At 41.9% G+C, this 23117-nt stretch overlaps 1 protein-coding gene across 2 annotated transcripts; it reads right to left on the bottom strand.

Moving 5' to 3' along the window:
• Positions 1–6: 6 nt before the first annotated feature.
• MFN1 (mitofusin 1) lies at positions 7–21848 on the bottom strand. 2 transcript variants are annotated; one of them, XM_008924448.3, is made up of 18 exons: positions 21800–21848; positions 21187–21308; positions 20239–20374; positions 18827–18989; positions 18050–18174; positions 17338–17446; positions 14636–14743; positions 13819–13972; positions 13632–13699; positions 9040–9161; positions 7470–7596; positions 7094–7198; positions 6051–6153; positions 4875–5104; positions 4212–4367; positions 3503–3699; positions 2168–2302; positions 7–1493 (listed from the first exon to the last, which is right to left on the bottom strand). In XM_008924448.3, exons 2-18 carry the CDS (start codon positions 21299–21301, stop codon positions 1424–1426), a joined length of 2223 nt encoding a protein of 740 aa, XP_008922696.1. In that variant the 5' UTR covers positions 21302–21308; positions 21800–21848; the 3' UTR covers positions 7–1423. The 2 variants fall into 2 exon arrangements, with proteins under 2 accessions (XP_008922696.1, XP_017930374.1); XM_018074885.2 differs by lacking the exon at positions 21800–21848 and adding an exon at positions 21531–21620.
• Between the last annotated feature and the right edge of the window lie 1269 nt (positions 21849–23117).

Genomic DNA, 23117 nt, shown 5'->3' with positions numbered 1-23117 from the left:
TAGAGCACAGGGGTAGTACTTTTTTTAATAAACAACTGTAGAACACATGCATGTAAAGTTTTATCTTGATACAATGTCAATAAAAATGCTCCAGAAACAGAGCATTGATACACAGCTGTGCCCTCACCACACCACGGCCAGGCTGTTACTCACAGCTGGATTTCAGTGTCCCTCAAACCCCCAAGAACCCAGGAACAAACACCCAACACAGTGGTGGAACTGTTCTTTGTCTTCCCGTGACTCCTCTGGCATTACATCTTACATCCATTTCCTGGTAAGATAGCCCTTAGTTACTGGAAAACAGCAACACCTTGGAGCTGAGTATTTCATTTAGTCATGTTAACTAAATGCCATAAAAATACATAAATACTCTGAAAAGGGTTTTTCTTTTAAAATAATTTTAAAAAGTCTAGTTAGAAAAAAGTAGGTGTTAAATGACTGCAGATGGCAACAGCAGAAACTTTTCCTTTTTTTAAAAAGAGGCTTTTCATTACTGGAGATGAGCAAACAAAAAGGAATCCAGCACACCTGCCTGGAGTGTCACCTAGAGCAGAACCAAGGGACTGGTCAGGGCATGGTCAAAGCCCATCTCTCCCTGTACTCCCTGAGTCCAGCAGCAGGAGCTCTAGGTCAATCCTGACACCCAACCCAACCTGCACCAATCCAGTCCAGACCATCTCAGCAAACCCTCCTATGCCTGGCTGTGACCTGCAGCTCACCTGACCATGGTTCCAGCCCAGCCCTCACAGGCAAAGGGCCATTTCACTGCTCTAACAACTGCAAGAAAAGGTTCATTTTTACTTAACCAGTGCCCTCCTGGCTAAGTGTGGTGGCCACATACCCCTCTATCCACTGCATTTCATTAATGCAGTTTGCCCTCATCTTTCACTGCCCTTTGAGGAAGAGGAACTGCTGCCCAGCACACTGGCACTTGCTTTCCAATCAAGTCAGGAGTCCTTTCCCCATTCCAGAGTTTGTACTTCCCTTCACTTAACAAAATCACACCAACATGGAAAAGCAGCACCCTCCATCCCTGGCTTATTCCTAAGCAGCTGAGAGGAGACAGTGATGACTGTGATAAGCTCTAGCCCTGCATAAGCTCCTGGATGCCAGGAAGTAAGAGTTGCCACTGCTACATACTAATGGAAACCAGTGAGGATTTGGGTTTTTATTGTCAAGTGCCCAAAGAAATTTAGTGTTTAAAGATAATTTTTAACCCAAAATCTGCAAAACAAATGTAACACTTGGAGTAGCACAGCTCTTCAGTCTGGTTCACCATCACAGTCCAAGTTTTACAATAAGTGTAATCAGAGTAACATTTAAAATATAAATCATTTCATGTGGCTCCACAGAGGAGAAGTGTCACCTGTAAAATTTCTACTTTGCCCTACAAAGGATCACTGGGAAGGTTCGCAAGGACATTTTATTTACTCTTTTGAAGGAACTGTTTTGTGAAGCGATCTAGTTCGTTCTCAAGGTGAATGGCTTTATTTCTGCAAAACAAAAGCAAGGGATTTGCTTCAGTGCAGGAACATCTGCGTTTCATTTCTATTCCTCTACTGAGACCTGCAGCACTACGACAACCTAAATGCAGGTTTTTCAAAGGGGTGTGTGGGGCATGCCAGACATTCACCCACAGTGGTGGTGGATGCCCAAGGCCAGGAGGCAGCAGCCCAGAGCCAGAGCAGCCTTACAGTGGGGGAAAAGAACAGGAAACTACGGCTGAGGCTGCTTCCAAATCCCTAAAGCACCAACTGCTGGAAGTTTCTCCTCTGCAAACACCTACTACTGGCACTAGAACACCAGTACTGCACCGAGTGACTCAACACAGCACAGCTGCTCCCCTGCTCTACTGTGGGGAGGGCGCTTTGGGAAGGTGCCAACCTCAGCTACCTACAGATTAAAATTCCGGAGAAAGGCCACTCTCCCATACACTGAAGAGAGACAAGGGTATAAAGATGATCAAAGAAAGACTATTTTTGGAGCTTTGCTGATTCACTAAGAGCAGCAAACATTTATTTAACTTACCCAGAGCTGCTCAAGGTATCTCTGCACACCCTTCTGCACCTAAGCCAGCCTAGTTCAGCTCCAGAGGAAGAGCTGGCACGGATCACTGTGAAGGCAGCAGGGCTAAGAGATGCTTCTGGTCAGTCACACCCAGACTTACCTCAGCTGCTTGGAGTTGCTCTGTATGTTCTCCAATTGATCTATTTCTTTGGAAAGCCTAGCAATTTCTTCTTCCAGGTTTTTCTGGGTAATATCCACCTGCTGACAGAGCCGAGCAAAGGTAGTGGCCATTTCCCTAAAGGGAAAACAAGTTCGTAATCATGATTTAGGGAAGTCTATGATACCAAAAAAAAAATTAAGAAAACAACTCAAAAATCATGTGCCATTGGAGTGTGCAGAACACAGAAATCGAGGCCTCCAGCTCTTAAGGGATTACAGGATAGCAGAAAGCAGGAGAACTGTGCATTTTTTAAATTAGAAAAAGAAACCTTAAACATGCCAAATGCACCTCAGTCTACACCAACATCATGTCTGGCCATTTTGCATAGAGCAACCACAGTACAAGCCTGAGATGGGGCTCTGGCTAGCCTCAGAGGTGCTGGAGCAGCCCTGTGCCCCAGACCTGCCCACTGAGGCACCCCATCCTACTTGTCCCCTTAGCCACATGCTCCCAACCCCATTTCCAAGACTCTTCCTTACACAAACAGAAAAGAAACCCAGTTACCACCCTGGGCCAGCACTCAGGCTGTCCCCCAGGAGAGGAGAAATCCTCTCCCCTCTCTACTTCACCTCACTGGAGCATTGGTTTGAGTCCAGCTCTTCCATGTCCTCACAGAGACACACAGCTGCTGGACACGGGGATGAGTCTCTTTCCTCTGCTGAAGCTGAACTCTGTACTAGTAAAGTATTCCCTGAGCTACACAGGAGAGGTGTTCTGCACCCTGGGGCTTAGGTCTCATCAGCAGGCCTAATTTTCTGAAATAATAATTTAATCAAAATAAATTGTTTCAATGAAAGTGTCTGAGGGAGACAATCAGCCAGACATTACTTTGCAGAGACAGGTGGGGAAAGATTTGGGAAAGAGAACACAGAAAAAAAATCCAACAGTTCAGAAAGGCTGTCAAGTTCCTCTTCTGCAGTGCAGAAGAATCAGCACTAGCTACTCAGAACTTGCCCATCCCAACCCCTGGGGCAGAAGCTCTGCTCACCCCTACAAGGCCTGCAAGGCCAGAACAATCCACTGGAGCAAACTCCCACGTCTCCACCATAAGATGCTGGACAAATAGTCACCATCTGCAGAGCAGCACACACAGCCACACACAGAGATGCAGCTATTGGCCTTTTCAGGTGGTAATTTTAAACTCTCTTCCAACTCCCTCATAATAAATGCCAAGGGACACTAAAGGTGCCTCCCCTCACCATGCACACCCAGTCCCCACAGCCCCGTGGTGACAGACACCTGTCCCAGCTTGGGGACAGCCCATGTGACACTTACTGCTGCACCTGGTGGCTGCAGTTGGCGCTGGTGAGGCTGACGATCATCTGCAGCTTCTCAGTGGCGTAGTTCACAAACTGCTGCTTGAAGGCTCTCTCCTTCGCCCGCGTGGTCCAGGTCAGCCTCTCGTACAGGTACAACAGCCCGTACATGCTCAGGGACAACGAGATCAGTTTCCAGCCTACAGTTTTCCAAATCTGAAAAGGAAAATCTTCTTCAGCTTAAATAAACTGCCCCAGAGAATTAAATCTAATTCCACCCATTTTTAAAAAAATCATCTCTGTGGCCCCTTTCACCGGATTAGTTTAAGAAAATATATTGTTTCCATAATATTACTGCAGAGCAATACAGCTACATTCCCATGAGCTGGCCTCACTGGCATGGAGAATGTGCGGGTTACAGAAGCCTTGCTGCTCTTTCATGAAGGAGGAAGCAAAGCTCCCACTAAATCCAAACTGAATCAGTTAAATCGCCATTTAATTCAGACACTGAACACAGACCTACAGCATAGAGAACATGCCCAGCTCTCCTCAGAGTAACTAAACTGATTCTCTCACTACAGACTGACTGTGGGTACCCAGAGCACTGCATGTGCTCATCTGGCCCAGTGTCAAGTCCGTGACAGGCTCTGTGCTGCACCCCAACCAGACAGGCCAGCTTGGCCTCTGCCATCCCTTCCAGCACAGGGAATGCTGCCAGTGCTACTTGCCACTCCGCCAACAACGATGATGCTCATGGAGGTCCGAGAGGTCAGCGAGGCTAAACTCAGTACCAAAGGAACCATAAAGTCATCCTGGGGCACATTCTCTGGAGTTACAGCGGGAAGGCTGGCGGCAGACGGGGTGGTGGCTAAAGGACGAGGGATCTAGAAGATGGGAACAGGGCAGCCTGAGTAAAAAGCATCAAGGAACTACACAGATGGGTTTTTGTTTTATTTTCATACATTCAGGGTTTGATCTACTGAAAGAAAACCCTTCAGCACAGAAACCTGAACCGGACTCCTGAGGAGCAGTGGAGGCTTTCACATGTCCTTGCCCAACGGACATGGGGTTAAAAAAAGGGTTTCTATGCAGGGCTGGCTCTGAGCTAAGGATCCAAAAGTTACGAAGGGAACAGGCTATCTAAAGGGTTTAATCCAAAGAAAAACAAACTCGTGTTACAGCTGCAGAAAGTTCAGGAGAGGTTTTTAGTTCCATTCTAACCCTGAATATAATCCAATAAAAACAACCCTCACCAAAAATATTTCACACAAAGGGCCTAGGGGAAGGCAGCAGCAAGCATGTAAACAGCAAAGGCAAAGAGTAAAAATCAATATATTCTCATCAAGATAAAACAAGGCACACAATGGCAGCCCAAGCTCCGAAGCACTCACTTGTAGGTTTGGATCTACTAGTCCCAAGAGTACTTTCTGAGCTTGTTTAGGACCTAAGAAACGGTTTACGAGTGAAGTCCATCCCAAAGAAAAGTGGAACATGATATCCTCTTGAAAATCTGCACACAGGCTATGACAGTTTAGATCATAGCTAAGGTCAAACTTCCTGCATGGAATTAGCAAGTGGAGCTGATTCTGAGCACTAGAAGGCAACAATGGTTTCAGATTTTCTAGAAATAAAAACAAATAGTAAAGATTAATTAAAAGCAGAGCATATTCACAAGCAGCATCCTTGCACTGTTGACAAGCTTTGTTAAGAATCTGAACTGACCACTTCGTTATTTATTTATTTATTTGTAAAATCGATGGCATTTCAGCAGGGATGACCCCAACAGAGCAGGCAATTTATTGCTCTGATATAAGAAAACAGTAACTCACCAAGAAAGCACTGCTGGAAAAAAGGGCAAATTAACTGAAAGACCTCTATCAATGGTCAAAAGATAAGGACAGACTAAGAAAGAATTGATTTATCCAGCAGTTCTGTGGTGCCATACAGAAAAGGCAACATTATTGCATTAAGAGGACGGAAGGGTTCACGTAATTTCATGATCTTGCTCTGAATCTTTATTACCAGGAACAGATCAGTGGAGAAGGATGTGCAATAAAGTTACTACTTATAAAGGAAAGAAAAGGGAGTGCACAAGTCCTTTGTGAAATGATCTGCTTTGCATTCAGGATCTGGAGGGACCTAGGGAGAGGATTATACTGCAGAAACATTTCCTAATAATTAGTGTATTTCATATGTCTGTTGTGGAAGCCAAAAGTTTAAATGGGTTTGTAAAAGGATTAGACAAGTTGCCAGAGGACAGGTCCACTGCTACTTGCTTAAGCCATTAATCCAGATGCAGTATCTCAGCTCAGAAGTCCCTAAAATGGGGAGGGATTGCTATATTTACCCTGGTTCATTGTTTTTCTCCCCCAGCATCTGTTACTGGTCAGTATCAGAGTCAGGGCACTGAGCTGAACACTCAGTCCTGATCTACGCTGGCTTTTCCTTTATCGTTTATAGCATCAATGTTAAAATAATTTTCTTTCTGATCATGATTTAACATCGAGTTTTCTTAGGTTGTCTTCCTTTAAGTGAGAAGTGTTAACAGTTCTCCTCCCTCCTCTTACCAATCATCTCCTGCTGAGACTGGTGCATTGACTGATTGACTTCACTAGAGCAGCGGTCAGCCAGGTTCTTCCCCAAACCGTCTTCTATATGTTTGTTCAGTTCCTGAAGTTTTATAGAGAACACATGCTCACCAATTTGTATTTAACTCATTTAATTTATATTCAGTCACATTGTACAGAGCACTGACATGTTACACACTAAGCACTGTTCCTTACAGTGGGCAGAAAAGCAGGTTACCATGGAAATACCATGCTTTCCGACTGCACACCGAAACCTAACTGAAACGACACAGGGAACACTGCCCTGTGACTGCAATCATTAAAGGGGCACATGGAAAAGTCTGTACTTCCAATAACCTGTGACACTGGAAAGCCACTGAACCACTACCTACTGCCCTACAAAGCCTTTATTGTGTCATTTGATGGGGGCCAATTTCACTGCTCTGCAGAGACAAACTGCTCCCACCAACTCCTGTGGGGGCCTGCTCAGGACACTCTGTTGAGCTGGGACAGCACAGATTGTCCCGAAAACACAGTGTTCCCAAGTGATCCAACCAGGCTGGAAGAGGTGGGAGCTATGGTAGTCATTCCTCAGCAGCAAAGTCTGAGCATAAGAGGCTAATGAGGGTGTACAGGTCTTAAAAACACTAAGTTTGAGGAGGAATTTACATAACTTTAAAAAAGTCCCAGTTTTTATTAAAAGCATTGGGTATTTGCAAGCTCATTTTATTTTTGGATCTATGATTTTAGGTATAGTGAAAATTATTTATGGTAGGTCTTTATTTACTGGAAGTGAAGACTACAAATTAGGAGCCACTCTACTAAAAGGATGGTTGAAACAAAAATTAATTTCTTTCCAAACACAAAGCAGAAAATATTTTTAACCTTTTCCAATTTGAGGTAGAGATATGCATATGTCAGAAAGCAAAAATCTTGCAATGCCTAAAGTGTCACATAAAATGCTACATACATTATGAAAATACAGAAGTAGAAATTAAGGGAAAGACAAAGAGCTTGACTTCAAATCATGCAAGAAAACTTACTGTCTTATAGAGCTTCAGCACTTGAGGAGAAGGGTGAAAATCTGAATAAAATTCATCAACTAAAACTGAAAGTCGGCAAATCTCATCAGTCATGGCAGAGGAGACCTGGAAGAACACCGAAAATACTTTAAGTGTTTAAATGTTTCTCCTACCTTTTCTAGTCAGAGTGAAAACAGACTACTGCATGAACTGTCACAAGAAATGATTCAGTTACCTGACAGGCATTTTGAGGCCTGGTTTTCTTTTTTTGTATTGGAAAAGGAACATATTGGACATTTCAAACATCCTTCGTACGATGGGTGGGCTCCTAAAGGAGCTGCCTGACAGAAGAGGCATCACTTGGATGTGGCAGGTTGTTCACACTGCCATTACTTACTTTATTTTCGACCTCCTCAGTAACACGTTTGATTTTTTCCTTCGTATCTTCCGTCAGAATGTTCAGCTGGTTTCGAACGAAGTCCAGTCTGTCCTTCTGATCCTCTCGCTCTTCCATAGAATGGACTCTAATGCAGCAGAAAGGAAACCACCATCACTAGCAGGTATTCTCCCAGGAATGAAACAAGCCCATACCCAGCTGATGGTTACTGAGCAGCCACAAGGAATCCAGAGGAACCCACAAGGAACCGTGGCTGACCAAGGCAGAGGCACTGCCCTGAGGGGCTGCACTGAGCAAACCTAACTCAAGTCACTGCATTTTGATGTATTTACAAAACCAGCATTTTGAGTCAAATTGTTATCACTGTACATGATTGCAACTAAAAAAGGTGTGGGGAACCAGAGCTCTTTAACTTAAGTCTATCCTGATTGAAAAAAAAAAAAAAGAGGGTAAATCTGATCAAACTGCTGCTCACCAGCAGCACTCAACTACTCCTTAGCAGTGACATCAGTCTGATGCAAAGCAAGGGGGATGTGGCAGAAACCTCAGCACTAACAACTCTCTTCAGAATTCCCTGACCTATCATTTAAACAAAAAGTCCTGAAAACCTAGAGCAGTTCCATCTTGAGGGCCAGCAGAAACAATAAACAGCAATTCAGACTAAGAGGGGTCACCACAGACATTTTGGTAAGTCAATTGACAGAAAGCAGTAGAATATCAGAGAATTTTCAAACATTTCACAGCATGTTTTCATGGGATCTGACAATGTGAGACAAGTCAGTACGTAAACAGTTTGTAAAAGCTGACATATTCAGGAGGATGAGTGTTTGACAGCACAGTGGAGTCTGCTGAAACATAAAGACACACTATTGACAGGCAGAAAGGAGATGTATGGGAAGGATTAAACGTCACAGCAAGTTCACTATGTATAACAGACAAAGGGTAGCAACAAAAGTGAGGAAAAATCCCAGACTATGCAAACCTCAAAGGATACATGAAACTATCAAACAGAGCAGACAAGCTGCTATCATTAGCACTACAGGATTACAAGAACAAAGAGAGAATACAGATATTTAAGGATACAATCTGGAAAGGGCCAGAGGTAAAGACTCTGTTAGCTTGGGCTTGTATCACCCCTGACAGTATTATTATCACTTGCAAATTAGTGTCCACATCCTCCCATTTATTTTCTCAGTATTACTGTTAACAGAAAACTTAGGTTAAACAGGCCAAAATGTCACCTCTGAAATGCTGCATACAGCTAGAAAAACTTAAAATTTCAAATATTTCTGAAAAAAGATTTGAAAACCCAGCGATTGCAAGTCAGCAACAAAGAACAACAAGGTAATAACAAGATCCCTGTATGGAAGTCGGAGACCAAGGGCAAGACTGAGCAAGTCAACAGTGGTAAGACTGACACACTGATACACCAGAAAAGTTTTCTGTTTCTTACCAAGCAGGAAAAGTGAATTTTAAAGTCCACAAATGGCCCAAGAAAATCACCAGCACAGAAATGGCTCCTCAGACGATCTGGACAAACCAAAGCCAACCAGCCCTCCAGCCCACCTACCTTTTCTCTGCTGCTGCCACGTTTATGGTGTCCATAATGTTTTTCACAGTATCTATTATCTGTTTAGCTCTGATAGTGTGCTGTTCAAACTTGGTTTTCACGGCTGACTGCGAGATACACTCCTGCGAGGGGCCCAAGCCACAACACATTACTGCAATTCCATGCCAACACACTCAGGAATTTCACTGTCAGAAAGCACATGCTGCCAATTTTACCAAGAACTTAAACCAATGGGAAATAAAAAGGGAGAAAGTATAGACAAATTAAACAACAACAGAACTAAAATCTCAAATGAGTCTATAGCAGCAAATCTGCCTTCGTGTTCATTCACAGTAATGTGCAGAGGTTTTCAATCTTTTAAAATAAATCAATAACGTAAAGAAAGAAGAAAACTTAAGATAAATCTATCTCTTTCGAAAATTTTCCAAACTATCTCTTCAGAATTACAAATGTCAAACATGAACACTGGCAATACAGCCTGGCTTGAGTTTTCTTCATTGCAATACATGTTCTCAGTTCCAAGAAGCAGTTCTGTCAATGAAATTTGACATGCTCAGGTCAATACTGACCATCCAGGAACAAAATATATGAGCAGGGATAAGAAACAAGGGTTTTCTCACAGGATAAAAAAAAATTGTTAAGTAGCCCTTAAAATATTAGCTTATCTGAAGATTACTGAAGTGTTAAATGAATGAGTAGAGAAAGCTCTAAAGACAGAATTAATCAATCTTGAATACTGAACAGTGATTCAGAAATACAGAACAGCGACTGAAGAGATATACAAATGTTCAATTTGGGCAAAAGCAAATCAGTTGCAATAAGCCATAAATTCAGACTTTGATTTTTTTTCAAGCAACTGCAGATCCTGAGTTATGGAGCCAATTAAATGTCAGAATTCAACCTGCACGGAGGCACCCCAAAGTAGCCACCTTCCGTGTTTGAGGGGAACAAGGCAAGCAGCCAGTTTGCTTAATCCAGATCTATGGGATTTTTAAATCCTTCCCAATCTGTGGATGCACCTTTCATAGCACAAACAGATTTTGGCTGGTTTTAAAAGACTTGCCTGTGACCTTAGCATATGCTGTAGTAACAGATTTCAGCTATCTAAAAATAATAAATCAAACCAAAATAAACAAAATGGGTAAAATATCCCCTGTTCCTCGATGAAGCAGATCTAGAAATCAGCAATGAAAGGCCAGAGTTTCATAAATATCAGCACATTGTAAGAGCTAGACTGGGCACAGAGCAAAGAGTCTTCCCAACGTTAGTACGTGGTAGATAAAAGGATGACAGTCACTCACAACACAATCAGAAAATCCAAGTTAGAGCACTAGGAAAAACACAAAGGTTAGTTAAACAACGGGGAAAGATAAGAGGGGGACAGCAGCAGTTTTGCTGTTAGTCTGTAAATAAGTATTTACTGAAACAAAGATAAAAGGTGTGTTTCAACAATGTAACCAAAACCAGTCACCTTCCAGCCCACTTCCAGTAAGCAGGACAGTCATTAAGTGCACAGATTATTCCACCCCTGAGCAGGGTTGGGGAGGCTCACTCAGGCTCTGCCATTCACTCCCGTTTACAGCCAGGAGCGCTGTTCCACCCTGCCTCCCTCCTCCACTGCTCCCCACACCACTTCTGACACCAGTTTTTTTAAGAAACTTGGGAAACACCACAACCTGAGGCACGGTGAGGTTGGTTTTATGTAGGATATCCACTAAGGACTAGCAGTGTGGAGGCACTTCTGTGCTGTTTGATAAGGTGTGTCCATGCATCTCACTGTAAAATTTCAGAAGATACCCTTTCTTTCCGTTATTCCACAATATAAAAATGCAGAATTGATCCAAGAATTCAACCCTTTAAGACTGCCTCTTTTCCTCTGCTGCAATACAGCTGACATACAAAGTAGCATTACTTTTTAAAGCTACTATATGAGTCTCTAAAATCTTCATTTCCCAATGCTTACAAGTGTTTTTAGTAATGCCTGCACCAATTTTTCTTTTAGCAACTTTAAACATCCTCTGCTTTGCAAAACACCATGTTTCACCTATTTTTGGAAGGATTTTTGCCCTCACACGCAAGTCTGCATAAATGTAGTTACAAACCTTTCAAAAATAGTCCAATATTCTTCTCATATCATAACAAACTGGCACTGGTGGCCTGCTTCTAGATTTGGGGTTTTTTTTAAGATTCTAGCTATACTGAGCTCCTATCAGTCCTGGAATGAACAGGCTTTCCCATCAACTGACACTAAAATCAGGAATGTGGAAGTGCTGGAGAAGTAACAGTTCCTCTTCTCAGCCCACATGGAAAAGAGGAAGAAGCTGTCCAATTTTAGTGAAGACAGAAGCAGGGTGAGAGAATCCAGGAGGAGCAAATCCAGCAGATACAGCCCGGGGGGAACACAGCACACGTGGACGAGTTTATACACGAGGTGATGAGACTGCTCAGAGATGGGAGCTGGACAAAAGGGTGTCAGAGGTGTTTGGGAAGTCTGAGCAGGGCACCTGGACAGGGACCAGGAGCTAAAGGCAGGACAGACAGACTGAGGAAGGGGAGGGGTCAGTGTCTGACAAGGACAGACAGAAGCATCTGTGCTCTCATCCCTTCCTTTTCACACACTGGAGTGTAATCCAAGAGTCTTGAGACTTGCAGCTCCTCTGTCAGGAAACAGAGTAAATGCAAAGTGCTTTAGGCAGAAGTGTTCAGGCTGTACTCAGGGCTGAATCTGGTCTGGCAGTGCACAAAGGTATCAGTTTGTTCCCAGACTGAACACAAAAAGTTTTACCTGGAGCATGATATTCTTCATTAATACATAGCCTAGAGCTGGCAAACATAACTGATGACAACAGCATGCTGCTGTCAGCAACTTTATCAGCTCCAGTGACAGTAATTTGAGTATTAGGTTTGAAGACTTCAGACCTGGTGAACCATTAAGTATCAGCCTTGCTTTAAAAGCATATAAAATGCCACTATAACTCAAGAAACTGCCCACAAAACCTGAATGTGAAAGAGGCTGCAACAGCAAACACTGAAAATTTAAATTGCTTTGGTAATCTTAATATAGCACAGCTGTCATTCTCTTCAAATGGTGGGATCACACTCCTATTTAAAGCCATTCATTGTGATTTCAGGATGTAACACGACTAAGCAGCGAAAAACATCACAGAATTCACTGTCATGGTTGGAGGCAGGCATGCAGCAAATGAAACACAGAATGTGAAACAAGAAATACGGTTGTTTTAAGGCTATACAGTGCTCTCACATAATTGTTCCTTGTCCCAGCCTCTGACACAGAAACTTGTCATGGCTATGACCTTGTGATGGATGATTCTCATTGTGGTGGCCAACCTGTGACATCTGATTTACACGTGCTGGGCACTCACAGCACCACATCATTTAATAAGTAATCATTCATCTTAACGTTGAAATATTCCAAGTGTTAAGTGCTTAACTGTAATTATAAGAGATTTTGTCAAAAAAGCTATGGGTACAGCACATGGCAAAACACAATAATGAACAATAACTGATTTAGAAGCCAAATTTCCACTTTTTTTCCTACTGGTTCAAAGTTTCCTACTGTAATTCTAAGGACAAAAATTACAAACAAAAATGCATGTTTGACTACAGCTGATGACACAAGCAAGAAATGGCATGCCTCCTGGATTCAGGCCCTGCCAGTACTCTGAATCCATCATTTCAACAATTCAAGTCATCTCTCATAAGAGCATGGATAAGGATTAAATTTAAAATTCAGTCTGACATTTTCTTGCTTATGCAAAACCGAACCAAGCTATTATTTTAAAACCTTTTTGATACACACACATCACTACATAACTCAGTTTTGCTAAGGTCAGATGTGTTTGTTGTAATGCAAGAAGAAATACTTTTCAGAGACAGTTTGATTTTTTTAAATACACTCATACACAAAACCATTGAGGCCCAAGATGCCTCCTTAAGATCTCCAAGAATGGCTTTAATTAATTAGTTATTAAATTCAGCAAGTCAAATGGATCCTATCATAAAGGACTCACTCAACTGTCCAGCCAGTCCTACTTCTGCAGAAACTGTAAACTCCAACTATGAATATGGCTAGACTGAGGTGGAAGTGTGGATTATGTACAGCACAAAAGATGCAAAAACAGTGTTAATGCTCAGAGCAACAGAGCTAAGAGGTACATAATGGTGATAGATTCAAAACTCTGGCTTTAAAAGTGCAAGTAAATATTTAGATTTATGTTGGCGAAACTGAATTTCTTACTAGAAACATTCACCAGCACATGGTTGTAAGTGGTACACACCTTTTCAAGGGCATCATCTCCTTTTATATAGACCATACTGGTATTGAGATCTCAAACAAGAGCTAAGAGCTTTGGTCCCTTCCCTTGCTGAACAATACTCCTTTCCAACAACCACCTGCTGCTCAAGGTGAGAAGAGATGAACAGAACACACAGAAAAGACAAAGCTGCAGATGGTTTAAATACCTTACACTCCTTTGCTAACATGGGTAATGCTCAGTAGAATTAAGCTAAGCATAAGCAAAAGGTACCTCTGCAATAAAACCCAGGCAGTCTAAAAAGCCCATCATAAATACCTCAAATATCTGCTCAAAATGTTGAAATTCCTGGAATCTTGTTTGAAATCCTTCAGCAAGTGCTCCACCTGCAAAACATAATGGACCATAAGGGAGACAGCAAGACCTCACAGCAGTGCTTAAATACTTTTGTTTATCAGGTTTTATGGTATTTTTCTGTATTTGAGGAAAAGCAGTTCCTACACACCACCCTCTGGCATTCCTTGGGCCTTCTGTCTCCTGGCACTCAGAACTTCTTTTGCTGAAACAAAAAAGATGCGATTCCTTGCTTCTACAGGATCAATAACTTTGAGCTCGTCGACCAGGAAGGTCAGACAGCGCTCCATGTGCTGCCTCCGCACCTGAGGAAAAGGTAAAAAGCTCATGAGGAAAAATGGCAAAAATGGAGCTGTCAACAAATCAGAACAGAGTCAAGAACAGATGCTGAACCACCCCTCAGACAGCAGATGCTGCCAATCCTACTGAGGCAGCAGCTGCCTTTACTCATTTAAACAGAGCTGGGTGCAACAATATTTCCTTCTACAATTGTATTTGTCAGAGATCTCAGCCTGTTACTGGGGTAAACACTTCATTCCCCACATACAGAGAGATAAGTCTCTCTGACTTATTTGAGATGAGCTGGCTGCTCTTGGGAGATCTGAAGAGCACTCTGAACTGTTCACACCTAATGCTGCACTTCACCAGCTACTCTACACAGGTACAGATGTATGAACTGTACCCTCAGGCTGCATTACCACTACAGAAATAGAAGGTAATACAAAGAAGATTAAAAACCAAGCTTAACTGTGGAGGAATAAGGTTCTAAAGAAGTTTCCCATTGTTTTAGCTGCCTGCATATATTGCCACTTGGATTGCAGGCTGCTTTTTGCATGGAACAAGGAATAAGTTATTTTCATTTTCTGACCATGTAACTTATCCTTTTATTAATAAGACAAAGCTAGTGTTTCCATATGAATATGTCTTAATTAACTGTAAACCCAAATAAGAGTCACCAATTCACTCACATCTTCCATGTACTCTGGTTCTGATGCAGAGGCATCCCATCTATTATTCAAGATGAAGATGTTTGGCTTCGAAAGTCGTTCATTCACTTTATGGAAAAAATGCTTCTCCTAAGAATTAAAACACAAATAGAAAACTGCCCAGAGATCCAAACCAGAGTCACACATTCTTCTGTAACAGACTCTGAAGTTAATTCAGCTTTTTAAAAGTTTATCAAAAAGAATTCATCAACATTAACCCCCACAGATATCCAACACAAAATAGGCTTAGACAGTTCAAGTCATCAAATGCCTTAAAACCAATGCCAATGCAAGTCAAAGACCTTGCAAGCTTCACTAAAAATGGGTACAAATACAAACCAAAAAAACTTCCAGAACAAACAGTTCAGAAAACGTTGGAAAATAAGATCTATTTTTCTGTAAGTCCTTCATATCATTCACTGTCACTTCTTTCCTTCCTTCTTTCACTCTTACCATCTCAAACTTTATCTCCTTTGATACTTCAAGCCCCCTATTAAAACTTTTTGCACTTGTGTGACACTCAAAACATTGCTGGGAAAGAGAGGAAGGCAGAAAGAGTAAACAAGATCTGTTCAGTTTTTAAGTAAGATGCCTAGCTAAAACTCTGAAGTCTCTCCTATTTGAACTACCAACATGTTCCTGATCACCCTGTCAAATCTGATATAAATATCCAGAAAAAAAAAATTCTCTAACTGTATTCTTCACATAGGCAACATCAGTTAGAACTACAGAGAAGTTACATTTCCTACATGAGAATGTAAGGCTTGAGTCACAGGAAAAAAGTCACTGATGAATGTCTTAATTTAAAAAAATAGGTGTATTTAGGTCCCTTGCCTGTACCTACCACCCATCATTGCTGTTTTCATAGCCATAATGAGTAATTCATGATGGAGTGAATCCCCACTGAGCACAGCTGAAACACAAGAGGTCTCTGTGCTGCCATAAGCTTTTTCAGGCAGCAGGACACCACCACATATCCTGGACACAGCACTGGAGATCCATTAGCCTCCATCAGCCAGGAGTAATCATGTGCAAACAAGATCACTGTGTAGAAATGAGAACTCTGTCTGAGGAGAATTTATGGGGGAATATTAGAACAATCATGTTTTTGCAAAACACACCTGTGATAATATGGCAGAATAATGCCAAGTATTCTCAAACCTGTTATGGCAAGAGGCAAAAATAAAGCCTACGGAGGATAAGAACATAGTTGTCACACACTTTACCTGCAGCATAAACCTGTGTAGATCAAGAAATTACCATCTGCCACAATGCAAAGAAAAACACAAATGCTTTTACATAGTTACCTAATTGTTAAAAGCAACTTCATTTGTGTCTACCAGGTCGAAAAAACAAAAAAGAGGAAAGAGCAAGAGAGCTGTTTACTGAGCCCAAACCTCAATCACGACTAAAATCTACTTCCTTTCCCTCCAACAGGCATCCTGGACACTGGTGACTTCCAGATGCTAATTAGAAGGTGCTCAGCATCAAGGGAGGATTTATAGGCAAGGCAACCAAAAACTTCAGCATGACTTTAATTGCCAGACTGACCTGTCTCTATTCAGCAGCTTTCGGCCACACCCAACAAGAACAAAGATTGGCCAAAAATCACATTAAAAAGCAGAGGAGCACTTGTGTGTCTGGGTGTTTAGGAGCAGATAAAAACAAAATTAACAGAATCTTCCAGAAGACATACAGGCTATTCATCTTTGCTGCATATTTATTATCTCAGATTGTTTTCAGTGGTTCATTTTTCTGAACAAATGAAAGAAAGAGATCAAATTTGGGCTTTTCTCTGTTATTTCACTACACCAAAATGAAATCTGGCACACAGGTCCCTATTATTTCCAGATTTCTATACAGCAACCAGATGTTCACTGAAACATTTTTTTCCCCGTCTTCCTTTAATTAAAAAACCCCAACAACTACGATATGCACATAATGTGAACAACTTCTAGATTTTGTCCATACTAAAAGCCAAAGTGTCACTTCTGAGATAATGGGGAATGTAAAGCCATCGTTACATCAAATTCTCTCTTTGCTACGGATGCTGCCGGAATTTTCCTTTTTCCCCTCTTCTAAATTACATCTCTTGTATTTGAGGCTTTGTGGATTCAGCTCAGGAGATAGGAATGTCATGTTTTTGAACTCCTTTTATGTTCTCAGATTTCTACCAAACTATTCTCATTTGCTAGAATGCAAAGAAATACTGTCTTTGTACATTCCACTCTCTATTGTATTAAAAATCAAGGGAATTCGCCCTCTCCTGAGACAGGAACATATGAGGAACAAGACAGAAATTTAACTTCCTTCACCTACTTTGTGCATTTTACTGAACTTCTGGATATGAAATACTCTATAATGTCTTTGATAATACAATTGTCTCCACGTGACAAATATGACAAACTGTAAAGCAAGACAAGCACTACAACATCTATTTATCCAAAAAGCAATTTAAATTTAAAGGATAATTATGATCCTCAAGGCAGAGCAAGGAAAGCTGGTAAGAAGCTTGGTTCTCCTTTCCCTAGTGAGGGATATACATGGTTTCTTGCCTCCTACCCCCAAATCCTATTCACAAGATCCAAGTGCAGTGATTCACCTCCAGTAAAGGTCTCAGCTATTTTGGTGATGCAACTGCTGAATATTTAAATGAAGAAGTGTAAAATCATTGCACATCATACCGTGTTCATGAGAGTTGATTCAGAGTTGGCAACCAAGACAAACACATCAGCATCCAAGCAGAACTTGTCAATCCAGCTGTCCAGTTCTGTAGTGACATCTGTGCCAGGGCTGTTGAGAACAAAAACCACAAATTCTTATTTACACAGCAAAGGAGTACTTGATTTTTATAAACTGATAAAAATAGAGTGGGATTGCCTAAGGGCCCTGTAAGAAGATACAAAGCTTTATACCTTGAGGCTGCTGCCTACATCAAGCTTAAGGTGAACACAGCAAAAGCCAATTACCCTCTAGCATTTATCAGTCACTTGCTCATTAGATCATCTACTCATTACAAATGTAATTTCTAATTAATAAGTATTAATAAGCATAATTGCCAAGGAAAGTGACAGGCAGTCCATCAGAAACCCAGAAAGCCTCACAGAATTGTTCCCCTCCCTGTATCCTGAGGTTTAGATTTTAATCAGAAGAGACAGTGGTAAATAAAATATTTTTTTCAATAATAAAGTCTTACTTTAAAATGATATGATATGCAAGCTGTATATAGATTTAATAAGAAGCTAAAATGAAGCTAAAACTATATATTTTATTTAAACTGACAGCACTAAAGTGAAAAAAAGCCTTTCAATAATTTTGAACCTAAACTAGTCTCTTTTCTAAACATTCTAATGGCTGATTTCTTTAAGAAATCACTTACTAAAACAGAAAACATACCTGTCCACTAAAACCAAATCATCTCTCAGCAGGGCACACTTTGACTTGGGCCAAAAGACGTGGACGAGACAGCCAGCTTTCAAATCCTTGTCCATGTGAAGTGCATGAGCAAGCTGATTGACAGTCTAGAAAGAGCATAAAGAGAAGACAAATACAAATATGCACCACGAACAAGTCTGTACACCAGTCTAATTCGGCTCTCAAGCAAAGCTGGACAGGATCTCTCTGGAAAAGGGTAACAGAGTTCATACTTTGTTCTGGTGAATAGTTGAGATTTTTTTTTTTTTTAAGCTCTTCAAGTCCCCAGTGTCTAAAGAACAAGTTGTGCCTTGAAACTCAGACAGGGTTTTCTGTGGAGACACAAAGTAGTATATTCTCTCCAGGGCTGGAGTGTGTGACACTGAGCATCATGGTGAATCTACCTGAGAGGTTTAACATACCAATGTGAGCAGTTCAGTAAGATAAACACCATAAGTCCAAATGTGGGGCACATTCCAAATCCTTAACAAGTAACAGAACTTACTCTTAGTCCTATAAAAATAAATCACTCAACATATGCTCTCCTACCATAAGACATACATTTAGTTGTTCCTCTGAAATAGCCAAGAAAAATTGCCAAGTAGTCCATTTGTTTCTTCTTCCCTCCTAATTAAGAACTTTAAAATGCAGAACAAGATAGCCTTGTACTTTTGTTAGACTTGAAATGGTTGCTAAAAGACAGACCCTTTGAGGAAAAAATCCTACAAAAAGCAGTGTGAAATCATTCAAGAAACGTACCTTGACACTCTTCTTTTCATCTGATCCTTCTGTCATAAGATAAGCCTTATCTCCATCAGTCCCTTCCACGCTGAGGAAGCAGTTTGTTGTATGGCCAATCCCACTAGGAAGTACCTTATCCCACAGCATTGCATTAATGACTGAACTTTTCCCACTGCTTGTTCTAGAGGGATAGAAAATAAAAGCCCTTTGAGCAGAGCACAGCAACATTAAACACACCTTTGTCCTGAACTGAACAGCACGAGCTGTTATGGGTACAGAGCTCCAGGCCAGCACAGCACAGCCGGCCAGGAAAGAGTGGGGAGTGTGGAATTAAAGGAACTGGTCCCCGACTCCAAATTCTGCAACAACTTGAAGTACTCAGCAAAGTTCTACTTCACATTAACCCTCTACCCCTCACCCACATATATCTGAGGTTTAACTATTACACAACAGTATGAAGTTACACAGACTGTAATTCATTTTTGAGCTCCTTCTTCCAGAAAAAGTTCAGTGCTCACTTTACGAGACTCGAATTTATTCAAAACATCAGAGGGAGAGGTAAACTCTCTTTTTCCTGCTCTGAACTTCTACCCTTTGCAAAAGCAACTTTCATTACACACCACAGCCTGTAAATGTATTCAACTTTTAACTTTGTGAAATAGCAAGGCTGAGATATAACAAATGTCCAGGACTTTTGAGTTTTTCTTTAAATAACTATTTTTAGCAAAATGAAGGCAAGACCACCGTTGTAAGCATTATTTCCAATACAATTATGGAATTTTTAGAACTAAACCATGAAGATTTATACTCCATAAAAATATGCAACCACACACTTAAATGTAAGCACAGAAAAATCAATCTCCTTGAAGAAAAGGGGACTAAGAGACCTCATTGTTACTGTTATCCCTTCAAATCATCACACAGATCTATCAGACTAATGATACAACCAACAAGGCAACTGTCTCTATTTCTCTTCAGCTGCTTATATACAGAAACATAAACAGCTCATAGTTCAGTTCCTCAGCACTCCTGAACAAACAAAAACAAAACTTAACAACAGATATAGCCCAGAAAAAAAATATTAAACAAACAAAACCACCACTTAAAAAAAAAGCCATCCTGGAGAAGATGACAACAAACTCAGGCCTTACCAAGTCAAATAATGGATCTAGACAGGATAATTATTTTCCAAAGTTTATCGAAGAAAACCATGTAACAAGACATAAGTAAATAATATACAGTCAGGAAACAAGAAGGCAAAGAAATATTCAGCATCAATTAGGTAATTATGGTTTTATGTACTACATTTCATACAATAACTTTACAATGAAGCACTAATTCCAGTGCATTTCAATTAGAAATACAAACACTAAGCTCTACAAGAGAAAGGAAAAAAAATCAAATTAAGTTCTGGTAATTTCGTTCATTACCTGCCAAAAAATGCCACTTTCATGTGTCTCCGTGAAAGCACCTCACCAATGACTGCCAACTTGTTTTTATACGCTTGTATTTTTGCCAGTTCATCTTCTGTTGCTACATGCTCAAGCTCTGGGTTCCTGTACGTGGCTACACACAGAAAAGAAAAACATAAAAGCAATCACATACAGAGTACATGCTCTGCAGTACAGGGTACAGGTAATCAGTACTTCACATGCCAACAAAGATCACTGTGAATTTTAATTACGGTGATAAAACAAAACAAGCAAAACCTCATTACAGAAAGTGATATCAGCCCCTGTAATTTGATAGCTCCACCACAAGCACTTGTGAAGTCATGACATAAATCACTTCCTATCAATCACTAACCTAACTGCTGATTCAGTAACCCTGTGAACACAGCCTGCTGTCCTCACTTGCCCTGCTCTTTGGGACATCTGCTTCCTTCAGAAAGGAAAGCCAGGACCCCTCATGGATACACCAGCTAAGCTGGGCTGTCTTCTCCCCACAAAACTCCCAGGGGTGATGAAGAACCAACTCCACATGGCCACACACACCCCTCCACACTGCTAACACCTCTGAGGGTATGACCAGTGGCTCCTGGCATGACATCATGTTGACCTACTTTCCTACTGAATAATGGGAGAACATGTTTGTCCTTCCTTCTATGCAAAAGAAAACACAACAGGACTACAGGTGGTTAAGCTTTCATCCTCACGGAAAGGAGGCCATGCTGCCAGCAACTTAATCAGCTTTTCACCTATGTAACCATACCAGGCATTCCTGCCAGCCCACATCGAAAAAGAAAAAAAAGTGTCAAATGAAAAACGTGACTACTTTTGTAGGCGCGTGTTTATACTAACAGCACAGTAACAGGTAACATAATGTACACTGTGCTGCTGTAAAACATACTTGAAGCAAAGTTTAAGGAGAAAGCTCACCCTCCACAAACGCTGCCCCCTCAGTGACATAGTCCAGCAGCTGGTCGAAGATGGCAGTGATGGTCTTTTTGGCCAGCACGAAGTGCTTCAGCGGGGAGACGGAGCCTTCTGCCATGCTGCTGCTGCAAGGGAAGGTGCGCAAAAGTGACCAAAACACTCGGCACCCTCAGCTAATGAAAAGTCACACACAGCCATTAAAAAAACCCACAAAACCAAAAAAAGGGCCAAAACCCCCAAATCAAAGCCCTGAACACCAACGAAGGGCAGGACGCTCAGTCTGCGCTGTTTATGCCTATCTCCTGCCCTCAACACACGCGCCGAGAGCGGCTGGCGAAAGTTCGCACCGATCTGGCGCGATCCGTCCTGGAAACACGAGACTTTTCCCTCATCAAACGCGGCTCCAGCCTCCGCACGGCCCGCGGGTCAGCGCTGTGCCCGGGGTAGCGAGGACGGGTAGCGGGACGGTCCCTCACGGAGCCCGATTAATCCCGGTTCCATCACGGACCCCGCTGCCCCCGGCCCCTCACGGAGCCCCGGCTCTCCCCGCTCCCTTACGGACCCCGCTGGCCCCGGTACCACACAGAGCCCCGGCTCTCCCCGATCCCTCACGGACCCCGCTGGCCCCGATCCCACACGGAGCTCCAGCTCTCCCCGATCCCTCACGGCCCCGGCGGTGCCCGTCTCCGCCGCCGGGACGGGCGGACGTGACGTCACGTCACTTCCCTTTCCTCTTTCTCCTCTGACCCACTCCTAACCCGCCTGAGGCGCCGCCATCTTTACTGCGGGCTGAGGGCGCCGCCGCCGCCATCTTGAGCGCGGGCGGGTCGCGAAATGGAGCCGGGCAGAGCCCGGTTAACACCAGGATAATCACCCAGGGATCGAGTCCACAGCACCACGGTTTGATCACAGACAGCTTCCAAGGGTTAAAGAGCACCGATAATTCATGTATTTCATAGAGGAGCATTAGAAAATGAGAACCACAGTAAAAAAATCGGTGACAATGAGCATTAGAGAGACCACATCATTTCGGGATTACTAATCCTCTGTATTTTAAATTCTTGGAATAATTTTTGGGATGTAAATTTTGTTTTGGAGCCAACAACGCTTCATATAAAAAAGTTCTTTTGCTCAATAACAAACATAATCCAGGAACCTAAAACACACAGAATCAGACTTGCTAAGGTTGGAAAAAAACCCTAAAATTATGGAGTCACACATCAAGCCTAAAGGTTTAAAAGTCTGAAAAGTGAAGAATCAAATACGAATCACTTCCCAAAGCAATCTCACGACTTTGCATAGCTTCTGGTCAGAATGCTGCTCCTGAAACAGCCGAACTTTGCAGGTACCAGTGAACGACTGGATCTGTTACACTTATTTGTCTTGGAGAAAAATAATAAATGCTGGCATACTCCTGGTCACCACAGTTCACTTCTGTCATTCCAGGGATGAATGACATGAACTGCCCAAGCTACAAGGTGCCAGGTCTGTGGCAGTGTCAGAGCAGCTGCTCATGTGCTCCCAGGTCACCTCGGCGCAGCAATGTCAGAGCACTCACCTTCCACTTACAGCTTCACCTAAATAAAGCACCCTAAATAAACCACTTTCCTTTGATGGCAACAACACTCTGTCCTTGGCGTGCACAGCCATTCCTTTCAGCCTTCCAACTTCTAGACAGACTCGTTACCTATTTTTCCTACTATTTAATATCTTCCATGCTTTAATGTGCTGATCATGTGGAAGCTTACAGTCTACTTGTGTTCGTTTTTAAAACTTTAAAATAGGACATGTTACTCCTGTACACTTCCATTTACTCTCTGATAGATATTAAAAATATTAACATCAGTCCTTCATTTATAAAATCTGACCTAAGATAGCCTTAGATACATTTCCTATTTAGACACTGTGTTTTAGTTTGGAATGATTTGGCTTCA

Source organism: Manacus vitellinus, unplaced genomic scaffold (assembly GCF_001715985.3).
Source record: "Manacus vitellinus isolate BGI_N305 unplaced genomic scaffold, ASM171598v3 scaffold_29_pilon, whole genome shotgun sequence".
Taxonomy (NCBI): domain Eukaryota; kingdom Metazoa; phylum Chordata; class Aves; order Passeriformes; family Pipridae; genus Manacus; species Manacus vitellinus.
This window is presented reverse-complemented; position numbering and strand designations above follow the sequence as displayed.